The sequence below is a fragment of the Pseudopipra pipra genome, chromosome 8 (assembly GCF_036250125.1).
Source record: "Pseudopipra pipra isolate bDixPip1 chromosome 8, bDixPip1.hap1, whole genome shotgun sequence".
NCBI classification, from domain to species: Eukaryota; Metazoa; Chordata; class Aves; order Passeriformes; family Pipridae; genus Pseudopipra; species Pseudopipra pipra.
This window is the reverse complement of record NC_087556.1, coordinates 25,266,315-25,285,115: the sequence shown is the minus strand read 5'-3', so window position 1 is coordinate 25,285,115 and position 18,801 is coordinate 25,266,315. Positions and strand designations below refer to the sequence as shown.

The 18,801-nt window shown below is 38.4% G+C and overlaps 2 protein-coding genes across 10 annotated transcripts in view; one reads left to right on the top strand and one right to left on the bottom strand.

The window, feature by feature from the left end:
- Nucleotides 1-12,452, top strand: part of CFAP43 (cilia and flagella associated protein 43) — a 41,519-nt gene extending 29,067 nt beyond the window's left edge. For 6 of the 8 annotated variants that reach the window (XM_064663244.1, XM_064663246.1, XM_064663245.1 and 3 more), the window contains 14 exons: nucleotides 678-767; nucleotides 1,246-1,323; nucleotides 2,129-2,254; nucleotides 2,806-2,925; nucleotides 3,007-3,114; nucleotides 4,577-4,663; nucleotides 4,974-5,062; nucleotides 5,445-5,649; nucleotides 6,434-6,546; nucleotides 7,147-7,303; nucleotides 8,133-8,297; nucleotides 10,279-10,359; nucleotides 11,421-11,574; nucleotides 12,229-12,452. In XM_064663244.1, the coding sequence (XP_064519314.1) occupies nucleotides 678-767; nucleotides 1,246-1,323; nucleotides 2,129-2,254; nucleotides 2,806-2,925; nucleotides 3,007-3,114; nucleotides 4,577-4,663; nucleotides 4,974-5,062; nucleotides 5,445-5,649; nucleotides 6,434-6,546; nucleotides 7,147-7,303; nucleotides 8,133-8,297; nucleotides 10,279-10,359; nucleotides 11,421-11,574; nucleotides 12,229-12,386 (1,731 nt within the window). In that variant the 3' untranslated portion in view covers nucleotides 12,387-12,452. Of the gene's footprint in view, nucleotides 1-677; nucleotides 768-1,245; nucleotides 1,324-2,128; nucleotides 2,255-2,805; nucleotides 2,926-3,006; nucleotides 3,115-4,576; nucleotides 4,664-4,973; nucleotides 5,063-5,444; nucleotides 5,650-6,433; nucleotides 6,547-7,146; nucleotides 7,304-8,132; nucleotides 8,298-10,278; nucleotides 10,360-11,420; nucleotides 11,575-12,228 lie in introns of those variants that run through there. The other 2 variants (XM_064663241.1, XM_064663248.1) reach the window with 2 other exon arrangements.
- Nucleotides 12,453-13,115: 663 nt separating this feature from the next.
- On the bottom strand, nucleotides 13,116-18,801 carry SFR1 (SWI5 dependent homologous recombination repair protein 1). 2 transcript variants are annotated; one of them, XM_064663251.1, is made up of 5 exons: nucleotides 18,356-18,791; nucleotides 16,615-16,730; nucleotides 15,096-15,482; nucleotides 14,841-14,942; nucleotides 13,116-13,485 (listed from the first exon to the last, which is right to left on the bottom strand). In XM_064663251.1, the coding sequence occupies exons 2-5, from the start codon at nucleotides 16,708-16,710 to the stop codon at nucleotides 13,468-13,470; spliced, it is 603 nt and encodes a 200-aa protein (XP_064519321.1). In that variant the 5' UTR covers nucleotides 16,711-16,730; nucleotides 18,356-18,791; the 3' UTR covers nucleotides 13,116-13,467. The 2 variants fall into 2 exon arrangements, with proteins under 2 accessions (XP_064519321.1, XP_064519320.1); XM_064663250.1 differs by lacking the exon at nucleotides 13,116-13,485 and having other exon boundaries at nucleotides 13,932-14,942; nucleotides 18,356-18,801.

The following is an 18,801-nucleotide window of genomic DNA, read 5'->3' as shown; positions in this document are numbered from 1 at the left end:
ATCTTATCTGCTCTTTTGGTCAGTCTTTTCCAGCTTCTCTCTGCTCTCTCACCAGTCCATGTTATTCCACTGTCAGAAAAGGCATGCATAAAAAACAACATAAACAAAAAGGATGGTATCGTTTGTATTTTTAGGATATTTAAATATAGGGTTTGGATCTGTTCAAAAGGAGAATTTTCATCTTGAGAAATATTATCATAGAGCAGAGATACAAAAAGAATTAAGAATTAGTGTTATACCATTGTCATGGTTTAATCCCAGCCAGCAACTAAGCACCACACAGCTGCTTACTCACTTCCTAACCCACCAGGGTGGGGGAGAGAATTGAAAGGGTAAAAGTGAGAAAACTCATAGGTTGGGATTATAATAGTTTAATAATTTAAATAAAATATAATAATAACAATAATAATCAAAATTGTAATAATAAATGTAATGAAATCATCATAATAAATGTAATTAAAAGAGAAAGACAGAAAACCCAGGAAAAACAACTGATGCAGATGAATTGCTCACCACCAATACCCTGATGCCTGGGACGTGCTGTACCAGCTACTTGGAAGTAAATTAACTCTATCCCAGCCCAAACCAGGACCACCATATTTCCAAAGATTCTTAGTCCACATGTGATCAAATTTGAAGAAAAGTACCCTGATACAAACCTCATTTTCTTCCTTCAGATTAAAGCTGAGAAATACTTGACTCAAGAGGAGAAAGAAAAAGCAGAATTGCTGGCTAAGCTTGAAATGGAAAAACGCCTTGCAGCTACGGTAATTACAGTAGTGTCCTTTTACTGAGTAGGCCTTTGTCTCTGGTTAGGCTTATTTAATTAATGTCACACTGGAATATTCCAGTAACGTAGCATGGGAAAATAAATTTGAAATGGCAGGTAATGATGATGTGTGCCTTTTCCCTCTTGTTATTATTTACAATCAGAACTGCATAGACCAGCTGAGGGAAGAAGAGACAGAGTGTTAGGCTCACTGTGAGACTTTTGGCATATTTCACACAGATCACCAAAGAGCATTATTGCATTATTAGTTGACAAGGTGGTATTAGGTCATAGGTTGGACTCAATGATCTCAGAGGATTTTTCCAACCTAGTTGATCCTGTGACTCTGTGATCTCCTAGTGACACGTGAATAATCATAGTGGGGATCTACAGGTGAACACTGCGATCGTCCCCATAACTTGCAATTACTACACTTCCTTTTGTACCTGAAAATATTTCTTTGTGGTCATTGCCAGGATGATGACAGACTGCGTGCTCTTGATGACATGATGGGTGGAGTGCTGGAAGTCAGAAAGGAAGACATCCTGAAAATGGTGAGATGTGTTTCTGTCACGTGGTTTGGGAGCTTGTGGGTTCTTATGGTAATGTGAAATTCAACAAGCGAATATTTCCAACCTAAGTGACAGAAGAAAGCTGGAGAATTGTAGAATTGCATTATGACTAGATAGACTTCATAAGAGACTGTACATTGGATTCAAAGGAGACCACAAGTTTCTACTGCCTGTATATGATTTACCCATCAACACCTGTCCCTATCACAGTGGAATACTGTAGCAACATAATCTACTATTAGCATTACAAAAACTATATGCCTAGGGGAAGGGTCTATTATCCATGTCTTTGGTCTTACAGAAAAACACTGTGTTCCATTTAACTCAGCAAATATAGATAGTACAGTAGTAGAGGAAGAAAAGAATGGGAAGAAGTGTTGCAGAAAAAGGTGAGGGCAGATCCAAGCACTACCCCTGGAACTGCTCTGTTTTGGAAAATTAGGACTCCACTTAGAAGTTAGCATGGAGTTAGATTTGGGGTTCTGAAACAGAAAATATGATGTATCCTGTATGGACAGTAGTATATTTGAGTACAAAATACTTGTACTTTACAAAATTCAGTAGTGAATACCTGTAAGCAAATAAGTGAGAATAGCACAATATATACAGCAAAACTACTGGTGCAAGTACCAGATCGAAGCAATAGAATGTATATGTTATTTTGACTTAAGGCTTATACCTTTCTAAGAAATACCTTTCATTAAATTTGATGCATTCTATAGTTAGCTAGTGTGCTGACATAGACTTAATATTGCTTTTTAAGTCTATTTTTCTTTAATACTTCCAGAATATTCCTCCACCTCCTTTTATATCCAAGCCTGAAGATCTTTGGAGTGATGAAGAAAAGAAAATATTTGGAGAATATGAGAAAAAAGTCAAGGAACTGAATGAAGAAAAAGAAGAGTATAAAAAAGTAAATTAAAATGAGGAAAGGAGTGGTTTTGTTCACAGTGCTCATGAGCAAAGCTTCTGATCTTTCTCAGGAGCAAGTTCTAAAAATGAATACTAATATATAGGATAAACGAAGAACAAATGAAGATCAAAGATCATGTGGCATATTAAATAAATCCTACCTTAGACGATAGAATAAGTCGATCTCCACTTATACTAATTCATATGTGCCAAAATTTGGGGTATCTGAAAAAGGTAACTTTCCTTCACAAATGGAATACTTATATTCCTAAAATGTGTTTTTCAGGTTCCATTCCCAGAGTTGCTGATGCCATACACAAATAATACAATTATACATATTCTTCAAAGTGGTATTTGAACTACATAACTTGGTAGCCTGGCACTCTCTTTCTAAGCAAATAATTTCTGGAGCCTTTTGGCTCAAGTATACAGTTCCATATTGTGCATTCTCCAGCATCTCATATATATATATGTAGATATAAATATAGATATATTAGAGATTTTTTGTTCCTTCAGATATAATATTGCTGTTCTTGTCCTTTCCTTCCCCAGACACTGGAAAATGAATGGAAGAAACTTGAAGCTTCCATCCAGGAAACAACACAACATTTTGATGAGACTGTCTGCAAACTCTCTGAAAGGAAAGTGAAATCAGAGATGGTCATCTACCAGGTATTGCAAAAAATAATAATTTTTCATCTCTGCCTCTGTGCAGCAGGAATGTTAAACATTTCTGTTACAATAATTTCACAGGAAGAGCTCAAAATAGTCAATCTTACTTGTGCTTTACTGTTGGATGAAGAGTTGGACACTAGAGAAGCGGGACTTCATAATTGCCTTATAAAAAAGAAGAAAGAAAAAGTAAGTTACCGTTTAGAATGCTGTTCTCAGGAGAAGTATAATAGTGGCAGTACAGTTGCTTGTGAAGTCTGCTGTTGTGAAATCTTGCCATAAAGGACTTTCTGACAATTTACAGGGTCACTGATTTTTTTACAGCTTGTACAGGTGACATACATTATAAGTAGATCTGTTTTTTTCAATAAATACTTGACTTGGTTCATCTGGAGTTCCTTGGTAAAATTCCATACATTCAGAAGGACTTACTGCTATTTGCTTGCTATGTAGAATGTTTTTTAGTGTCCAGTATCAAGCTGGAAGTACCAATTATGGTGTATTTATGATAGGAAGATGCACAAAACGATATGTAATGCCATCACATTTTTCACTGAGGTGTCCAGTGCCTGCCAAGGCCGTGCTGAGTTGTGTTTGCCAGTGTGTCTGCATAGACAGAGGTGGCGTGTGAATATCTGACCATGGAAGCAGAACATACCATGGAGTACAAAGTGTTTAGAGTTTTATCAACCAGTTTAATCTCCTGAAGAGTTTACCCATCCCTTCAAAATCATAGAGAAGTCAACAAAAGACTGGAGAGCACAAGTAGTAGGTCTGAGTTTCAATACAAGTGCTTACTATGGTAGGCTGCAGGTTGGTTCTGCCTCTTGGGACAATAATATCCCATTTGCCTACTTTGTCTTCATGGAGCTGTTGATGAGTCCACAGATAATACACTAATGCCTCCCCATGTCAGATCTCCTACTCAACCTGCACAGAGCACTGTGCATGGAGCTGCAGGCAGCCTTTTTTTCTGTGAGCTACAGGAAGGGATTCCAAAGCAGGCATTTAGCCCCTACCAGTGAATAGGCTGACCTAGTTTTAAAATTATCCAAGCAAAGTCTATACAACTTACATTTTTCAAAATACATTTTTTTTTAAATTTACTAAATGGTTCCATTGATATATCTTTTGTTCCCTGCAAACTGTCAAATACAACAAAATGGTCTCCCCAGCAGAGTATTAGCATTTAACAGCCTCAATAAAACAGATGACCTTAGTCCTGACACAGAGCAGAATTGTGCCATGACAATGGGGAGATAGCATTCTAAAATGAAGAACTCTCCACTGAGCAACACTGGAGATTTTTTGACTGGTCTTACCTGGGTTGACATGAAAGGAAATCTCTATGGCAAGTGGAAAAAAAATGTAATCATATGTCTTTACATTCAGTGTTTAAAAAGACTTGGAAGTATTTCTAACACAAATTTCTTACATTCTTAAGCAGTGGTCTAGTTTAATTTCACACCTGATCATCTTTTAGCAGTGTCTATAAGTGACCCCTGAAGAAGGCATTATATTGTTAGTAAAAATAGCTCACAAGATTTTCTCTAGAAATAAGAAAGTGTCAGCTTCGTCACTGTATAGGAATAGCCATTCAGTGCTTCTGCTGGCTGAATTTCATTCCTGAAATCTCTTGGTTTTGCTATAGGTCAAGAAGGCAAAAACAGTCCTGACTGCAAAAAGTAAAGTTGATGCTTACACAGGCACCTATAAAGATGCAGTAGGTGAAGAGAAGGTGAGACTCTCGAGAAAGATAAGAGGTACAGAAGTTCAAAGTTAATGTTGTGTCTTGATAATGAGAAGAACATACTTCTCTGTAAGCAGGAGTTCTGGTCAACTTGCTGATTATTAAAGTTAATAATGCTGAAATAAAGCAGTGGAGTGTGCACAGAATAATGTATGGAATAGTCCAGATTCCCATGATGCTTGGGAGTGCTTGGAAGATCACCATATTCTGTATTTCTAAGATATGGGCAGGTTGATGCTTTTTTTAAAAAATAATATTGTGGTAACAAGAAAGCTTTCTTCCCCTTGCCCCACCCCAGAATCTGGAACGTCGTTTTAGAAAGCAGTTTGCTGACACACCTGACGATGTCCTTGATGAACTTTACCGACTTTACACGCATCGACCGAAGTAAGATCCCCTCTGATTCCATTGCTTAAACGCTAATATCTCTTGTGAGCCAAGAATGAGAATGCTATTTATTTCAATAGTCTAAATTATTTTTCCTGCTTTTTTACTGGATAGTTAACAATGGTTGATTTCCCATCACACTATTGATTGCTATTTTGAGTATTTACATTTCCGTAGTCACTCCACAAAATCTATTTTAAATGCAATCTAAATAATCATCAGGTCTCAAGACCATATATTCTTATTTTGTGTAAGATATAGTGTTACCTATTTGCTTTTTGCAAGAGATTGAGAGTATGAAACATTCTTTGTTGTTCATGACCTTCATTTATGCAAGAGAAAATAAAAAGTAAATCCTGTCTGTGCTGTGTGTGTGCACTAGGAGCCCAAGGACAGAAATGCTCCTTGACACACCTAATCCATATGGGAACTGTTCAGGCTCTGAGGATTACAAAGATGCACTTACCCTTTTAATGAAAGCCATGGATGAACTGGATAGTCCTGAGCACATGCCTGAAGGCTTAGAGCAGTCTGTATGGAAAAATTTTTGTCTAGCTAGACGAAAGAAAATGGAGAGTGAGGAGCTGGTACGTAAAATTCTTTATTTTGTCAGTATACTTCTTGATAGTTTTGGTTCTTAAACTTCAGTGGAGTTTTCGTGTACGGTCAAGCTAGTGATGAAATAACAATGCAGAATATATTAACTCCATTTGACTTTGAAAGTTTCTTCTGGCCATATTCAATTCAGAATAACAGGGAAACCTGTAGTCTAGTTCTAGCTGTAGTTGTTCTTCAGAGGAAAAATTAGGATATTAATATGGACATATTTGATCAGAATAATTGTGACCCTGATTTTGTTTCATTACAAATAAAAAGATTATTTCCTTTTCTCTATTCGTACCAAAAAAATGATAAGGTATTTGATTCCCATCATCTGTTGGAGTAATTCTCTCCCATTAGCATTCTACATTTACACCAATGCATTCTCATGTTTTTCTAAAATATAAAGAGCAATTCTTAATGAAGGGTGTTTCTGGAAATTTCTAGCAATCTGTTTGTTCAGTATAAAAACATGAAGGTGTAAATCTGAATTATCCAGAGAAAGAGATATGTGAAATTTTACCAAAAGAGAAGGAAATATGATTTCCCTTCATGGGAATAAACTATGCATATAAGAACAACTAATTTTCTGAGCAGAGTGTAAGGATTGTAACCTCTATGTCTCATTCTGAGATTCTCAAAGTACCAGGCTGCATATATATATATACATATATTTTCTAAAGAACTTGTCTTCTCTCTTCTTGAAGAAGCTTGTCCTGACGTACTGACAAAGCTGAAAAAGTTCAGACTGTCACAATGTTGCTTGCTTAGGTGAAAAGGAAGGCCCTTAAACTGGCAGACATGCAGGCCTTTTTCCAGAGAAGAATGGATGAAAATGAGAAGATGAAGTCACAAATAGAGAACATTTTCAATGAACTCACTTGGTAATTTTGCATCTTTTCTTAAGTTCAGCTACACTTTAGTGCTCCACCAACACAGAACCAAAAGTTACAAACAGAATTACACATCTGTGTTCTTAACACTCTTTTATCGGGGTTTCATTGCTGCTTGGACCTGCAATATTCCATTTTCCATGTACATAGCATAATTTTCACATTCATTATCATTGAAGAACAACCCCCAGAATAAATTATACAAGAAAAGTGGTGCTGGCTGGAAGTCTCTTCTGTTTTCTTTTCAATTGGTGTTAAGGTTTTTTTTTCAGTAACAACACTTTCTCTCAGAACATCTGCTGGAGTATGGTAAACTGAATCCAGTGGTTGAAAACTTAATGTGTGTATATATATATTCTGTATATATGTATATATATATATATATATGTATATGTATATTCCGGTATATATATATATATATATATATATACACCAGAATTTGCATATTTGTAGTTACTTTGGGAGCAATCAGAAGACAAGCTGTCAAGGACTAACCCCTATATGAACACACCACTTACCAGTAATTAATATAAATAGTTATATAATCCTGTTGAAATCACTAAACACTGTTTTTGTTTTCTGCCATTTTAGGTTGCAGGAGAAGAAGATGAAACTTCAGCAGAATTTGATTGTCCAGTTTGTGCTAAAACAAGGACAGGTGGAATTGGAAAATACTGAGATCCCAGACTACTCTGATGCTATTCTCATTAAAAAGAGTGTTGTTGAAGAACTGAATTGCTCTATCTCGGTAATTATCTGAAGGAAATTTAAACTTTTTAAACCAATGCATTGTCCTTCAGGGGCTCTGCTTTTTTTCCAGTTTGATGTCTACTTTCATTTCATTACAACACACCAGCAGGCTCAGTTGTAATCTAGAAGCTATTAAGAATTCTCTAATGTCTCTTATCATGATGTAAAGATTGCAATACAAACTGCTTTCTTGATGTTTGATCGATACACTTCAAATCAATGAAATGGCAACAGTTTCTGGACACACCATCACACATATATTGTAAATAGAAACTTCTAATATCCTAGATACCAGTCCGAAAATTCCCTCAAGGCAAACTTATAGTCATGTTAAGAAGCATTTGAACAGTAGCTTACATTAAGATTTAAAAAATTAATACAGGTTTTTTATGTAAGGTGAAATTGCTGATGATATTTAAAACAGTCTTTTTTAGACATTATTTTTTTAGACATTCCAGCTGTACAAAAATTGCCTTTTGCTGCTTCTGCACAAAGCCTTCAGTAACAACAGCAAAATACCTATATTTTGTAGACCTAAAATGCCTTCCCATTCTTATATAAGGTAGAAAGATGGAGATAGAAAGATGGAGAGAGAGGTTAGTTGTCATTTTCTTCATTTACTTCTATGATCCAAGGCTGTGACACAAGGCATAAAAGGGAACAGATTTCCATGAAAGATAACCATCTGGAGCAAAGTCTGGAAAGAGACTGCAGTATAGCCTGTTTAACTGACTAAAATTATAACTTTGGAAGCTTGCCCATCTTGTTGCAAACAATTATTCCATAATCTGTAAAATGTGTTAATTAAGATTGATCTACTTTTTCAGACTCAAGGAGAAAAAAAAATTGCTGCTATAATAGAATTCAAAGACTTCTCTAGAGGGATACGTCGGCTGGAATGGGAACACAAGAAAATGAGAATGCAGATAGAAGATCTGAAAGAGAAGGCTCGGGACATTGTAATACTACCTATTTCAAAAGACTGCCAGCTAGTGAGTTGCTTTCTCTAATTTATATTTTGACTGCAGAAAATTATGCTGCCTGTACTGGTAAGAAAGATCATTTGTATCTCGTAAGTCTCTTACTACAACAAAGAAATGTGATGCCTAATAGGTCAACAATTCCGCTTTCAAAGGGAAGCTTTACTCATTAAATTGATCAGTGATGAAATTCTTTGGTATGTTGAGGTGTAAATTAAGGCAAAATTAGCCTTAACTCTTAGTGTTTCAAAATTGGCAAGAGTAAGGATTTAGGATTTTGCAGCCACAAGGCACAGATGTTTTAAAATCGATCAGCATCCTTTTTAAATGAAAGGTCTGAGGTGCCCCCATCTGGTATCGCACAGAAATACCGTAACTTTTGCTCAGTAAACAGATGGAGCGTTCCTACAGGAGCCTCACTGAGTCCCACCCACTCACTGCCATTCGCTGGCCCAGCAGCAGAATGATAGGGAATTGTTTGCCATCCCTAGCAGGCAAGAGGGAGCAGCCGGCCGGCAAGGCAGCACCCACACAACTTTGAGCACGCCCAGCTGGCAGGCCAGGAAACATGGATAAAGACTGTGGGAGCGAGCCAAGGATACCACTGGGAGAAGAAGGGAGGAAGAAGCAAGGTTGTAGGGAAAGCCTGAGGGTATCACAGTATGGGATGTAGAGGACTGCAGGGAAATCTGAGGGTCTTGAGGTGACGAGGTGAGGGGCATAAAGGTTTGAAGTAAGGGATGTTGGAGGATGGGAAGGCTGGAGATATTGCAGTGGGGAGAGCTATAAAACACGGAGAAAAGGAAGTGTTGGACAGCAGGTAAGGAGACTGTAATTCAATCAAAAGATTAAAAGAAAATCCAAACCACATGTTTTGCTCAGTCTTCATTTGTTTTGCTGCTCTCCACAATGCTGGTTCTGAATACAACCAAGGGACTTCCACAACTAGCACAACAGAACAGCTTTCTAAAGAGGTGATGTGACAACACACTGAAAAGTTCTTGTGGCAAATTTATCACCAGTGTTGCTGTTAGCTCATTTAAACTGATGAGCAGAACTGTCGCCCTTCAGAGAGAGTTAAACTGTCCATAGCAAAGGCATTTACTAGTTTAATCAGAATTTGAATGCTCTGAGAGGCTTGACTTTACTTCAGTTTTGAGTAGAAATATAGTGTTATTGGGAAAGACAAGGCAACAGAGACCCTAACAATAGGAACAGAAAGAAAGATGGCTAAGATAAATGTGTGTGGGCAAGGACCTGAGAACATCTGGAGTGAGGGCTGTTAATGAAGGAGTGAGTGAAAGAAGTTTAATACTGTAGGCAAAGGAGCCCGCTGGGTCTTTCCTGCTTCCCCTCCCCTAACAAGAATAGTCCACAAAATTCTACCTGTCAACTTTGGTGGGACAGTACTCAGGAAGGATGAATCTACAAATACAGAAACCTGTCTACTGCCCATTACAGGTCCATAAAACATTATGGGGTTTACCATTTGTCATTTGATAAAGAGGTATTTTAGTAGCAGTGTGCTCAAGGAAAAAAAAACAATAAATTCTCTGAAATATCAATTACTATGCAGATAGAACAATAAAAGAAGTAAGAATTACTAGGAAGCTGAGAGACAGAAAATAATTCTTTTCCTCTCTAGCCTAAAGACACACTGTATAGCACTTTGGCCTCCAGCTGTGTAAGCTTAGATTGCATTATAAGCAAAAGTATAGCTTGGGGTTTTTGACAATCTCAACAAATTTGTTTGGTCTTTGTTTCCATTACCACATGACAGATAACATTCTTTTTAACAGATGCACAGTCTAGTATTCACAGAGTGTCCAAGAATATCTTTATGATGTCCATTTATGATCACTAGTAAGCCTTTCCACTGCAGAATTCTAGGTTTTTTGCATTTCACATAGTATGATTGCCTTTATAGAAGTGTGGAATTGTTAAGAATGAACTGGCATAATAAGATCATTTCTTTCTGGTTTTATTTCTTCAGTTCCTAACTGTGCAGAACTATGGCAGCCACATCGCCCAGCACATTGCAGGGATGGAGGAGACTCTTCGTTTCATGGATAAGGTAAATCTTAAGGGAACCACCACATTTGAGAGACACATCCTTAGTTTAAATGCAACTCCTTGCCTTCATTAGCAAGAGGTGTTTGTAAGGAATAAGAAATAAGTGCAATTGATATAGGCGTGCTAACTCAAGGACTGTTGGAGTACAGCCACAACAGCAGACACAGATGATTATATATATAGTCATGTGTTTGTCCATCTGGCTTTCAATAGTTTCTTCAACTTGAGCTGTGCTGGCTACAGCAGCAGTTCTCTGAAGTCTTTGGAAGCAGTCATCATACCTGAATTGCTGCAGAGATCAACCCTATGGAGAGACATCTACTTGCTCTGTTACTGGAGTTAAATGCTTTCCTGTCCTGAACATCTGAATGCAGATCTGCTAATCATTTCTTACACAGCACTGCTTATAAAAGTCACTTTTCCATTTCTAATGAAGCATTCTTTCAGTCCTTACTGCTAAATGTTTCTCTCCAGGAGCACCAGCCTATTCATAATATCCCTACCCCCCTGTATTCAAAATAACACACACAACAATCTGATTTGCTGGCTCCCTCATCTATTTCATCCCTCAAATTATGATTATCCTTGTTTTTAAGAGTTTCCACTAAATTTTCTCCAAGTTGCACTAGCTGACAGCAGCCTCCTCTTCCTCTTCAAGCTTTAGTATTTATCTTGTCCCTTTACAGCCCATCCATCAGCTTCAGCACAACCCTTTCTTCAGCAGCTCCCAGCAGCCAAGAGCGTGTCCTTAACTCACTGATTCCATTGACTTCCTTTCCTCTCTTTTCCTTTCAAGTTTTATCTTTAATATCTCTCTCCCTGACCCATACCTCTTGGTTCCTTGGCTGGTCCTTATATTAGATCTCCATAAACATACTGAGATACAGCATGTGAAAGACACTATACAAAGTCAAGCTTAGAATGTGCTACCAGTCAAATCAAAATACATGAAAGTTTATGGAGCTACAACGCAGTGCTTAAAATTGTAAGTTTCCATCACGTTTGTCTGAACAGCTTTTTTATCACCTCATATATTTGCTTTATTGATTTCAAAATGGACAGTTGCACGAGAAGAATGTGAAGAACCATCAGAAAAAAATTAGAGAGCTGAAGAAGAGCATCCGTTTAAAAGAGGAAGCAAACTACGAGCTGAGCCTGCAGCTGAAGGAAATGCTTGTCTCTGTTTCAGAAAGGAGGCATATCTTTGAGGCAGCTGGTGAGTCCAGTAAAGCACTTAAAGTCACAAGCAAAGAAAAACATTCAGAAAATAACTCCAAGGCTATGCAGTCCTGTTCCCCACCATCAGCCAAAGGACAAGGAGTGCCTGTGTATTCCTGTATGAGTGCAATTAGCAGAGTCCTTCCTACCAAAACCTAACACTGCTCACTGAAGAGTGTACCTGGAGATCGTGCCTCTTGTAACCAAAGCTAGTTGACTAAATTCCTGAAACTATTCAAGTAAAAATATTATAGTCATTAGTAACTTCATTATACAACATGCTTTCATTCTTTCACAGAGCTGTTCAACACACTTCTTTCCACCCTTCCAAGGGAACAAAGGAAGTAGTGTGGAGATGAGAATGGTATTCGCTATTAGAAAAACTGTACAGATCTTTCCACTAGAGGAAAAGTTACAGATTTTCAAAACAGTGGGTACTTGCTAGAAACTAAAGCAAGCATGCTCAGTGCCTTTTTGAAATATTTCCCTTTATTCAGTACTATAAAGGCTTTTAAGCCCAACTGGGAGCCTTCTTTAAAATGCTTGCCTATTTTATACAGAATTTGGAATAACCTCAGGACAGGTACAATATAAATATAGACTACACATCCCCTATGAGCACAGGCTAATCCTTATATTTTGTTTTATGCAGACACACGGGATATTTCTGAAAAGATTACAAAGCAGCGTTACCAAGAGATTTTGAAGCAGAAAAACCTACGGGATCTTATAAAGGAACAGAAAGAAGAGTTTGCAAGTCTTCAATCAGAACTTGAAATAATGAGAACAAGAACACCCCCTCATATATAAAAAATAGAGTCCAGGTAGATCTATAATACCACGGTCTTGTCTAAGTAAGAGAGCTTTGACAGCTAATTTCTCTCCCTGAACTTTTCTTTCCACAAAAGATTTCTTCTGTAATTTCCTTAAAAATAACTGCACTTTGAAAGATGCATGTTTGTCTGGTTTGCGTATTTTACACCTGGTCTTATCCCCGTTATACTTCAGTTGATGAGATTTATTTCTGCTGGTTTCATTATATAAACCATATAGCTCATTATAGAAAACAAAGGGTACAAGAAATTGTAGACTGAGAAGAACAGGTGTATTTGTATGTCCACTGTCTGCAATATGCAATTGTAGAACATTTTAAAGTACTGCAAGCAATCTCTGAATTTGCATCTGCTAAAATTCATGTCTGTGGCTTTGACTTAATATATTTACACCTGTGATAGCACAGGTGTAGGTTGCTGAGAAGATGTAGATGCACTTCGTCAGGGCCATGTGTGCTACTTGGCCCAGTCCCAAAAGCTGCTGTGCCTTCACAGCATAATTACCCACAGCCAGCAGTAGCTGTGGCTGCTGCCACTGGCAGAATCACAGGAAAACCAGGTTTGGAAGCATCTGGCCTCCTGAAATAGTTTCTGGCATCTCCCACCCCTTTGCACTGATGCAGTCTATTCTCCTGCCAGATCCCTCAAAGACACCCAAGAAAAATAAAGAACCTGTGATAAAATTAACTACTGCTAGAGCCTGATCTACTTACTCAGTCATTCTCACTGCCTTTTATTTCCGTTTCCCATGGTGTGAAATAATTCTTCTCCTTTCATAAATTCACATATCTAAGCTCATTCCATTTTGAGAGCAGCAATAGTTTTGACACCTTAGCTTAATAAAATTCTACACTTGTAAGAAAAAACTACTTCTGTTGTGATCCTGTACAGCACCTCCTTTTTTGTTTTACCGTCTCTAACTGGGATCTGTAAGGATGCTAATTACATCTTGCTTCTTGCAAGACTTTTTCTTCCTGCTGAAACTTCCCTAGAAGCAGCAGAGTTCTGAATCTGCCAAGGATCTCAGGGAAGATAACTGGCCCCTGCACCAGGCACCATCATCTTTCTTCACAAACCTAAAGAAGCAGAAGAAATAGTGCTTCAATACTCAAAATGTGATTGGCAATAAAGGTTGTTCTGCATTAACTCTCTGTGGACAGCAACAGTCAGTATTCTTAAGAGCAAGTTCTAGGTACAGATTTAAGTCTAATGAGCCACATCAGTGTTAAAAGGGTCTGTATGATCTTTGATTTTATTTCCCTTCAGATGTCTAAGGAATTATTTCCTTATTAAGGAAACAGGATATGCCACTTGTAAACAAAACAGTTAAGGTATAATCAATAAAGAATGTGATCACATAGAAAACAAGATTCATAGCAGGGAGAGTTGTAGAGTAGTTAAGATTTATGTATTGTTATACTTGACAAGCAGTGATTTTAAGGAATATAAAAGCAGGCAGAAGTCACCATGCTCTGTGCTCAGGCCATGATGAGAAAATAAGCAATTTCAACTTAAGATAAAAAAGCTTTTGAAAAATACCTTTATTGGAGAATAAATTAAATGGTAAAGTTTTATTCAGCTTTATGATGCTGTGTTTGAAGCAATCCCATTAGACAAGGCCTTATTTTTCTTATTTATTTGAAGAGAGAAAACACCTTGGCTCTCAGGCGTAGTAGTAGAGTAGAAAGTTGGTTGCAATTTTCTTGCCTTCCCTTCTATTACCTCAGGTTGGGGCAGATTGATTATGAGACAGTGGCCCTGAAGATGACTGTCTGGACTAGGACCCAAAAGCAATTGCATTGTGGCACATATCCCTCAGTAACAATTAAAGCCAGTGAGAACATCTTATCACAGCCTCAGAATATTAACATCATGAAAACTAGTTATCTTTACTTAACTCACAAAATCCTGTCACTGGCCTTCATTAGCTGACTGGTAGCATTTGTAAAATGGGGATGTATTTATGAATAAAAAACTGAACTCTTCCCCATCTGAACACAAACAGAAATGACAATTTGAGTTATTTCAACAGAAGTAACCATACAAAGACTAACCAAAGAATGGACTGCTTTCTACCTGTTAAAGTACGATCTCATTTTATTTTTATTAAATAAAAATTACCTGACCAAGTCATTAAGCCAGGTTCTCCAAAACACTAAAAGTTTGATCTTTTCCAATAAGTAATGCCTTTTACAGTGCCTACTGTATCTAAGTACAAAGCTTTACAAGTTTCTCTGGAGAAAACCTCCTAACCCCAAAGCATCAAGTCCACTGCCTGATCAACACTTCTGACATGATCAGAATTCACTTGGTCTTTTCTGCTTTTGTGTCTAATTGTAGATTATGCATCTATAAAATCTTCTTCTGTTCTGCTGTAGTGCAATAACTGGTCTTCTAATCCAAAAGTATCGATCAGCTGAGTGAGACTCACTTTCTTGCCATCTGCAGAAAAGGCCGACTGTAGTTCATACAGCATCAGCTGGGTGCTGCTTCTCCATTTCACTATCAAAGCCTGCAGTTCACACAGGCTGTTCTGCAGTTGGGACAAAAGAAAACAAAAAAATTGTCATTTGCTGACATGTGGGGGGTTTTGATACCATGCAGATATTTTTATAAAATGCCTTAAACTGAGACAATACGCAAACACCACACACCCCAAAAGACCAGTGAGTCAGTATTGCCTCACCTTGGATCGATACATCTTCACCAGTTTGAGCCTACGAAGTAATTCTTCCTTCTCTTGCACTTGTTTCACCAGCCTTACTTTTTCTTCCAGGGACAGTTGCTGACCAAGATCAACTGGTAGCACATCTGAATTCTCTGCTGATCCACTGGGATCACTCTCTCGTGAGGGACTTCTGAAACATGTATGTGCAGTGCTGTTTCTTTCAAGGTCTTCAGGACCATCTTGTAATCTGGAACAATCTTTACTTGTCATTGGCAGGCACCCTGTGTCAGCATCAGCACAGTCTTTTTCTTCAGTGTCTATTTTGAGCCGTTTTGCCGCTGTAAAATTGGCATTAAAGGAACGTCTTGTTTTCCGTAATCGCTCCCTCAGAGCTGCACTCATTTGCTAAAAAACAAACAAACAAAAACAGGTGGTCAGCATAATTTTAAATTTTGATCAAATCTCAAATAATTGTTTACCTGGTTAGTATTTATATAGAATATGTAATATATTTAAGAATCATTGTAAAGCCAGACTTCGTGATTCTCTCTGTAGCCTTGACAAACTGGAACGAAGCTAACTTCTTCTTTCCACATTTATCTGCACACACAACTGCAAGATAAGGAAAGATGTAGCTCCACATTTTCTAGGACCAAATCCTGTATTCTATTGAGCCAAACCTACTTATCTAGTCTTTGTGTAGAAGAAATATGGCGTATTTCAACCTGGCTGAATCTATTCTATCAAGTTCAATTTCCCCTTCTAGTTTAATGGTTTTTTTCTGCTGTTCCATCTTATTACACATATACATCTGTATTAGCAGTGGTGTAAAATATCTGTATTCTACTTGAGCATATTACAAATATCTGTATAATTTTTACTTGTTCATGCTTTGAGATACTTCACTGATAAGCATTTAAAAATTTTTTTTTTCCTTTGAAATAAGTTAACAATTATTTTTTATAACGTGTCTAACATTTTTACATCCAGAAATACACTAAAATACAGGAGTGTGGGATTAGTTAAGGAATACTTGCAAACTAGGCCTGTCCTGCACAGAGCTGGATGCTGAGCATGACAGCATCACCATAACAAATGCCAGGATCAAGACCAAAGCAGAGCTTGGCACTATGGAGAACATACAAACTGAAAGCAGTCTACTTTGTTCCAGTGCAGGCAGAAGTTACAGAAAGTCATCCTGCATGCACAGCAACACAGAAAACTAGGATCTGAGAAAGCTGAAGATGACAGGTTAAAACAAACAAAAAAGCCCACCAAAAACCCCTAAACAGTATTTAAGTGTATTAGCATGTCATTTGGTGTTGCTCCATCACTTTGTATTCACAGCAAACAGCTGCATATTCAGAGCAAAGTGTACCGAGCACATTCCTTACCTGGACAACCTTGTAGCTATGGTTATAAGGTACCTGTCTTTAGCCTTCCAGCACTATCTCAGTGACCTCTCACTCCTTGATTATTTCACAAGCATTCTTTAACTATGAAGAATCACATTACTGGCAAAACAAAGTTTCCATACCTGTTTCCCTGAACTAGTCCCCCGTGGAGGTGCTGCTCCAGAATCCTTTGGAGTATCACACAGAGATGGCAATTTATCTAGCACTGGTTCTTCCATCTTGAGATGGATAGCAGTCTCTGTTAAACAACAGAATGAATTATGGTGTCATTTTCACCTGATTATAATGAGCCATGTGGCTGGAGAAATGAGTAAAAAGCTCCAACAGGAAATTCTAAGGCTTATTTTCTAATTAGCATGTTCCAAAAAGGTGTCTGCATCAGTTTCACAACTGTTTCATGTGCTAAGGAGCATCTTCCTTTGCGAAAGGCTTTTCTTCAAGAGGATGCAAGACACTACTAACTGCCACAAAGTATCTTACCATGGATTTTATATATTATTTTTCCCTCACTCCTAAAGCTCTACGGACTTTTTTCTTTAAAAGATGAAAAATATTTATAACCCTGAAGCGCTGAACTCATCAAAAAAAGGTCACTCCAAACAAAGTGTATTTTCTTAACCTGAATGACCCTTACTGCTTGTCTAACTCAAAGGAATAGTGCTTCCTAAGTCAGTTGTTAAGAAACAGTCCTTTCATTTAACTGCATCCCAAATAGCGATAAAAGGATTGTTGGGAGCCAGGACGATTTTTGTTGTCCACATGTATAAACAATTAATCTTTTCTGTAGAACAAAATAATTGGGTATCCAGGTCTGTGAAAATAATCCACTTTATCATTTGATCCGTCTGGGGAATGCTGCTTAAAAAAGTAATTACTCACCCAAGTAGAACTTTTGACTAACAGGAAACATCCCCCTTTCGCTCAGAAAGGCGCTCTAATTAAATTGGTTAAGTCACCCCTCCCAGCACGAACCAACTGCAAGTCGATTTGGCAATGTTTAACTTAGTTTAGCCCTTGTGAAGCACCTGCTAATGACCAGAATGCAGCTGGAAAATCGACAGCTACACCTCTGGTCACCTGCAAACTGCAATTAGGAGTTTTGGAACAGAAGCCTCTCAGGAATAAAATCCTGCAAACAAGCGACTGGGCAACACGAGACCGGCACGAGGGGGGCTTCCTCTTCAGAGGTGAAAAATGCCAAAGCTTCAATATGCCAACGCCTTAATAACCCAGCAACCCTGGTCTTCCTGGCTCTCTACCAAAGGATGCAGGTCCTCATTTATCTTACAAGTCAACGTTCCCCCCCAGCTGTTCAAAACCGAACATACGGAACTCCATTAAAAAGCCCCAAACCTCAGGAAAGAGTCCAGTTAATTGGGTATTTTAGCAATCCATCAATTAAACAGAAAGCTCACAGCATCCATTAAATATAATGGAAGTTTATCAATATTATTTCTTAATGTAAGCAAGAGCCTAAAAAAAGCTACATCATGTCTATGAATACAGTATGTCACAAACACGTAATTCAGTAAATAGCAAAATAATTTCAAACCTAAGAGCTATCTTAAATAGACAGCTTTAAAAAAACCCTCAAAACCCATGCCTCTCTGCCCTTACTTTCTAATGCAGATTCACCTTCCAGTGACCATAAGTACAACAAATACTTTCGCTAATGCTCTTCCTTGACAGCACTTTCACACAGATCTCCTGCACTCTTAAAATCCTTCCCAGTATCATAGCCTAAGAACCCTTGGCATTTCAAGCAGTGATGCTTTTCACCACACAGAAAAAATAATTCTGTCCATCAAGGAAAGAAAACTTGGGTTAAAAGGGGAAGAGACAATTTTCCACTTCACTACTTACTTGATTTTTCACTCTGGGCAAGTCTATGAAGCTACGTCCTCAGTTTCCCTGCTTATAAGTACGTTACACAACAACACGCACTCCTTTCACTTTCTCAACTGAAGGCTCTACTAACACTCAATAAAACTTTTCCCCAGCCAGCTCTCCACCCCCAGAGAAGCGGGACGAAGGCTGGGCAACCCAGAGACAAAGACACAGGCCCGAGGAGCCCGTTCTGAGAGGATGCACCCCGGGGGGCCCTGAGGCACCCCAGAAACGGTGCCACTGCACAGACCCGCAGCGGCTGCAGAGCGAGGGGAGGCCCCTCGGGGACCACGCGGCCCCGGGGCGCGGGTGAAGCGAGGAGAAGCCCGGCGGGCCCGGCCCAGCCCGGCGGGAGCAGCTCCCGCTGCCCGCGCTCGCTCCAACCTCCCGCCGCCCGGCCCGGAGCGGTACCGCGCCTGCGC

Coding starts and splice junctions, on each gene's coding strand:
- SFR1 (XM_064663250.1), bottom strand. CDS start 16,710: ATGGAAGAACCAGTGCTAGATAAATTGCCATCTCTGTGTGATACTCCA. Junction 15,483..16,614: donor GGACTAGTTCAGGGAAACAG/GTATGGAAACTT, acceptor TTTGTTTTTTAG/CAAATGAGTGCAGCTCTGAG. Junction 14,943..15,095: donor TGAAGATGTATCGATCCAAG/GTGAGGCAATAC, acceptor TCCCAACTGCAG/AACAGCCTGTGTGAACTGCA.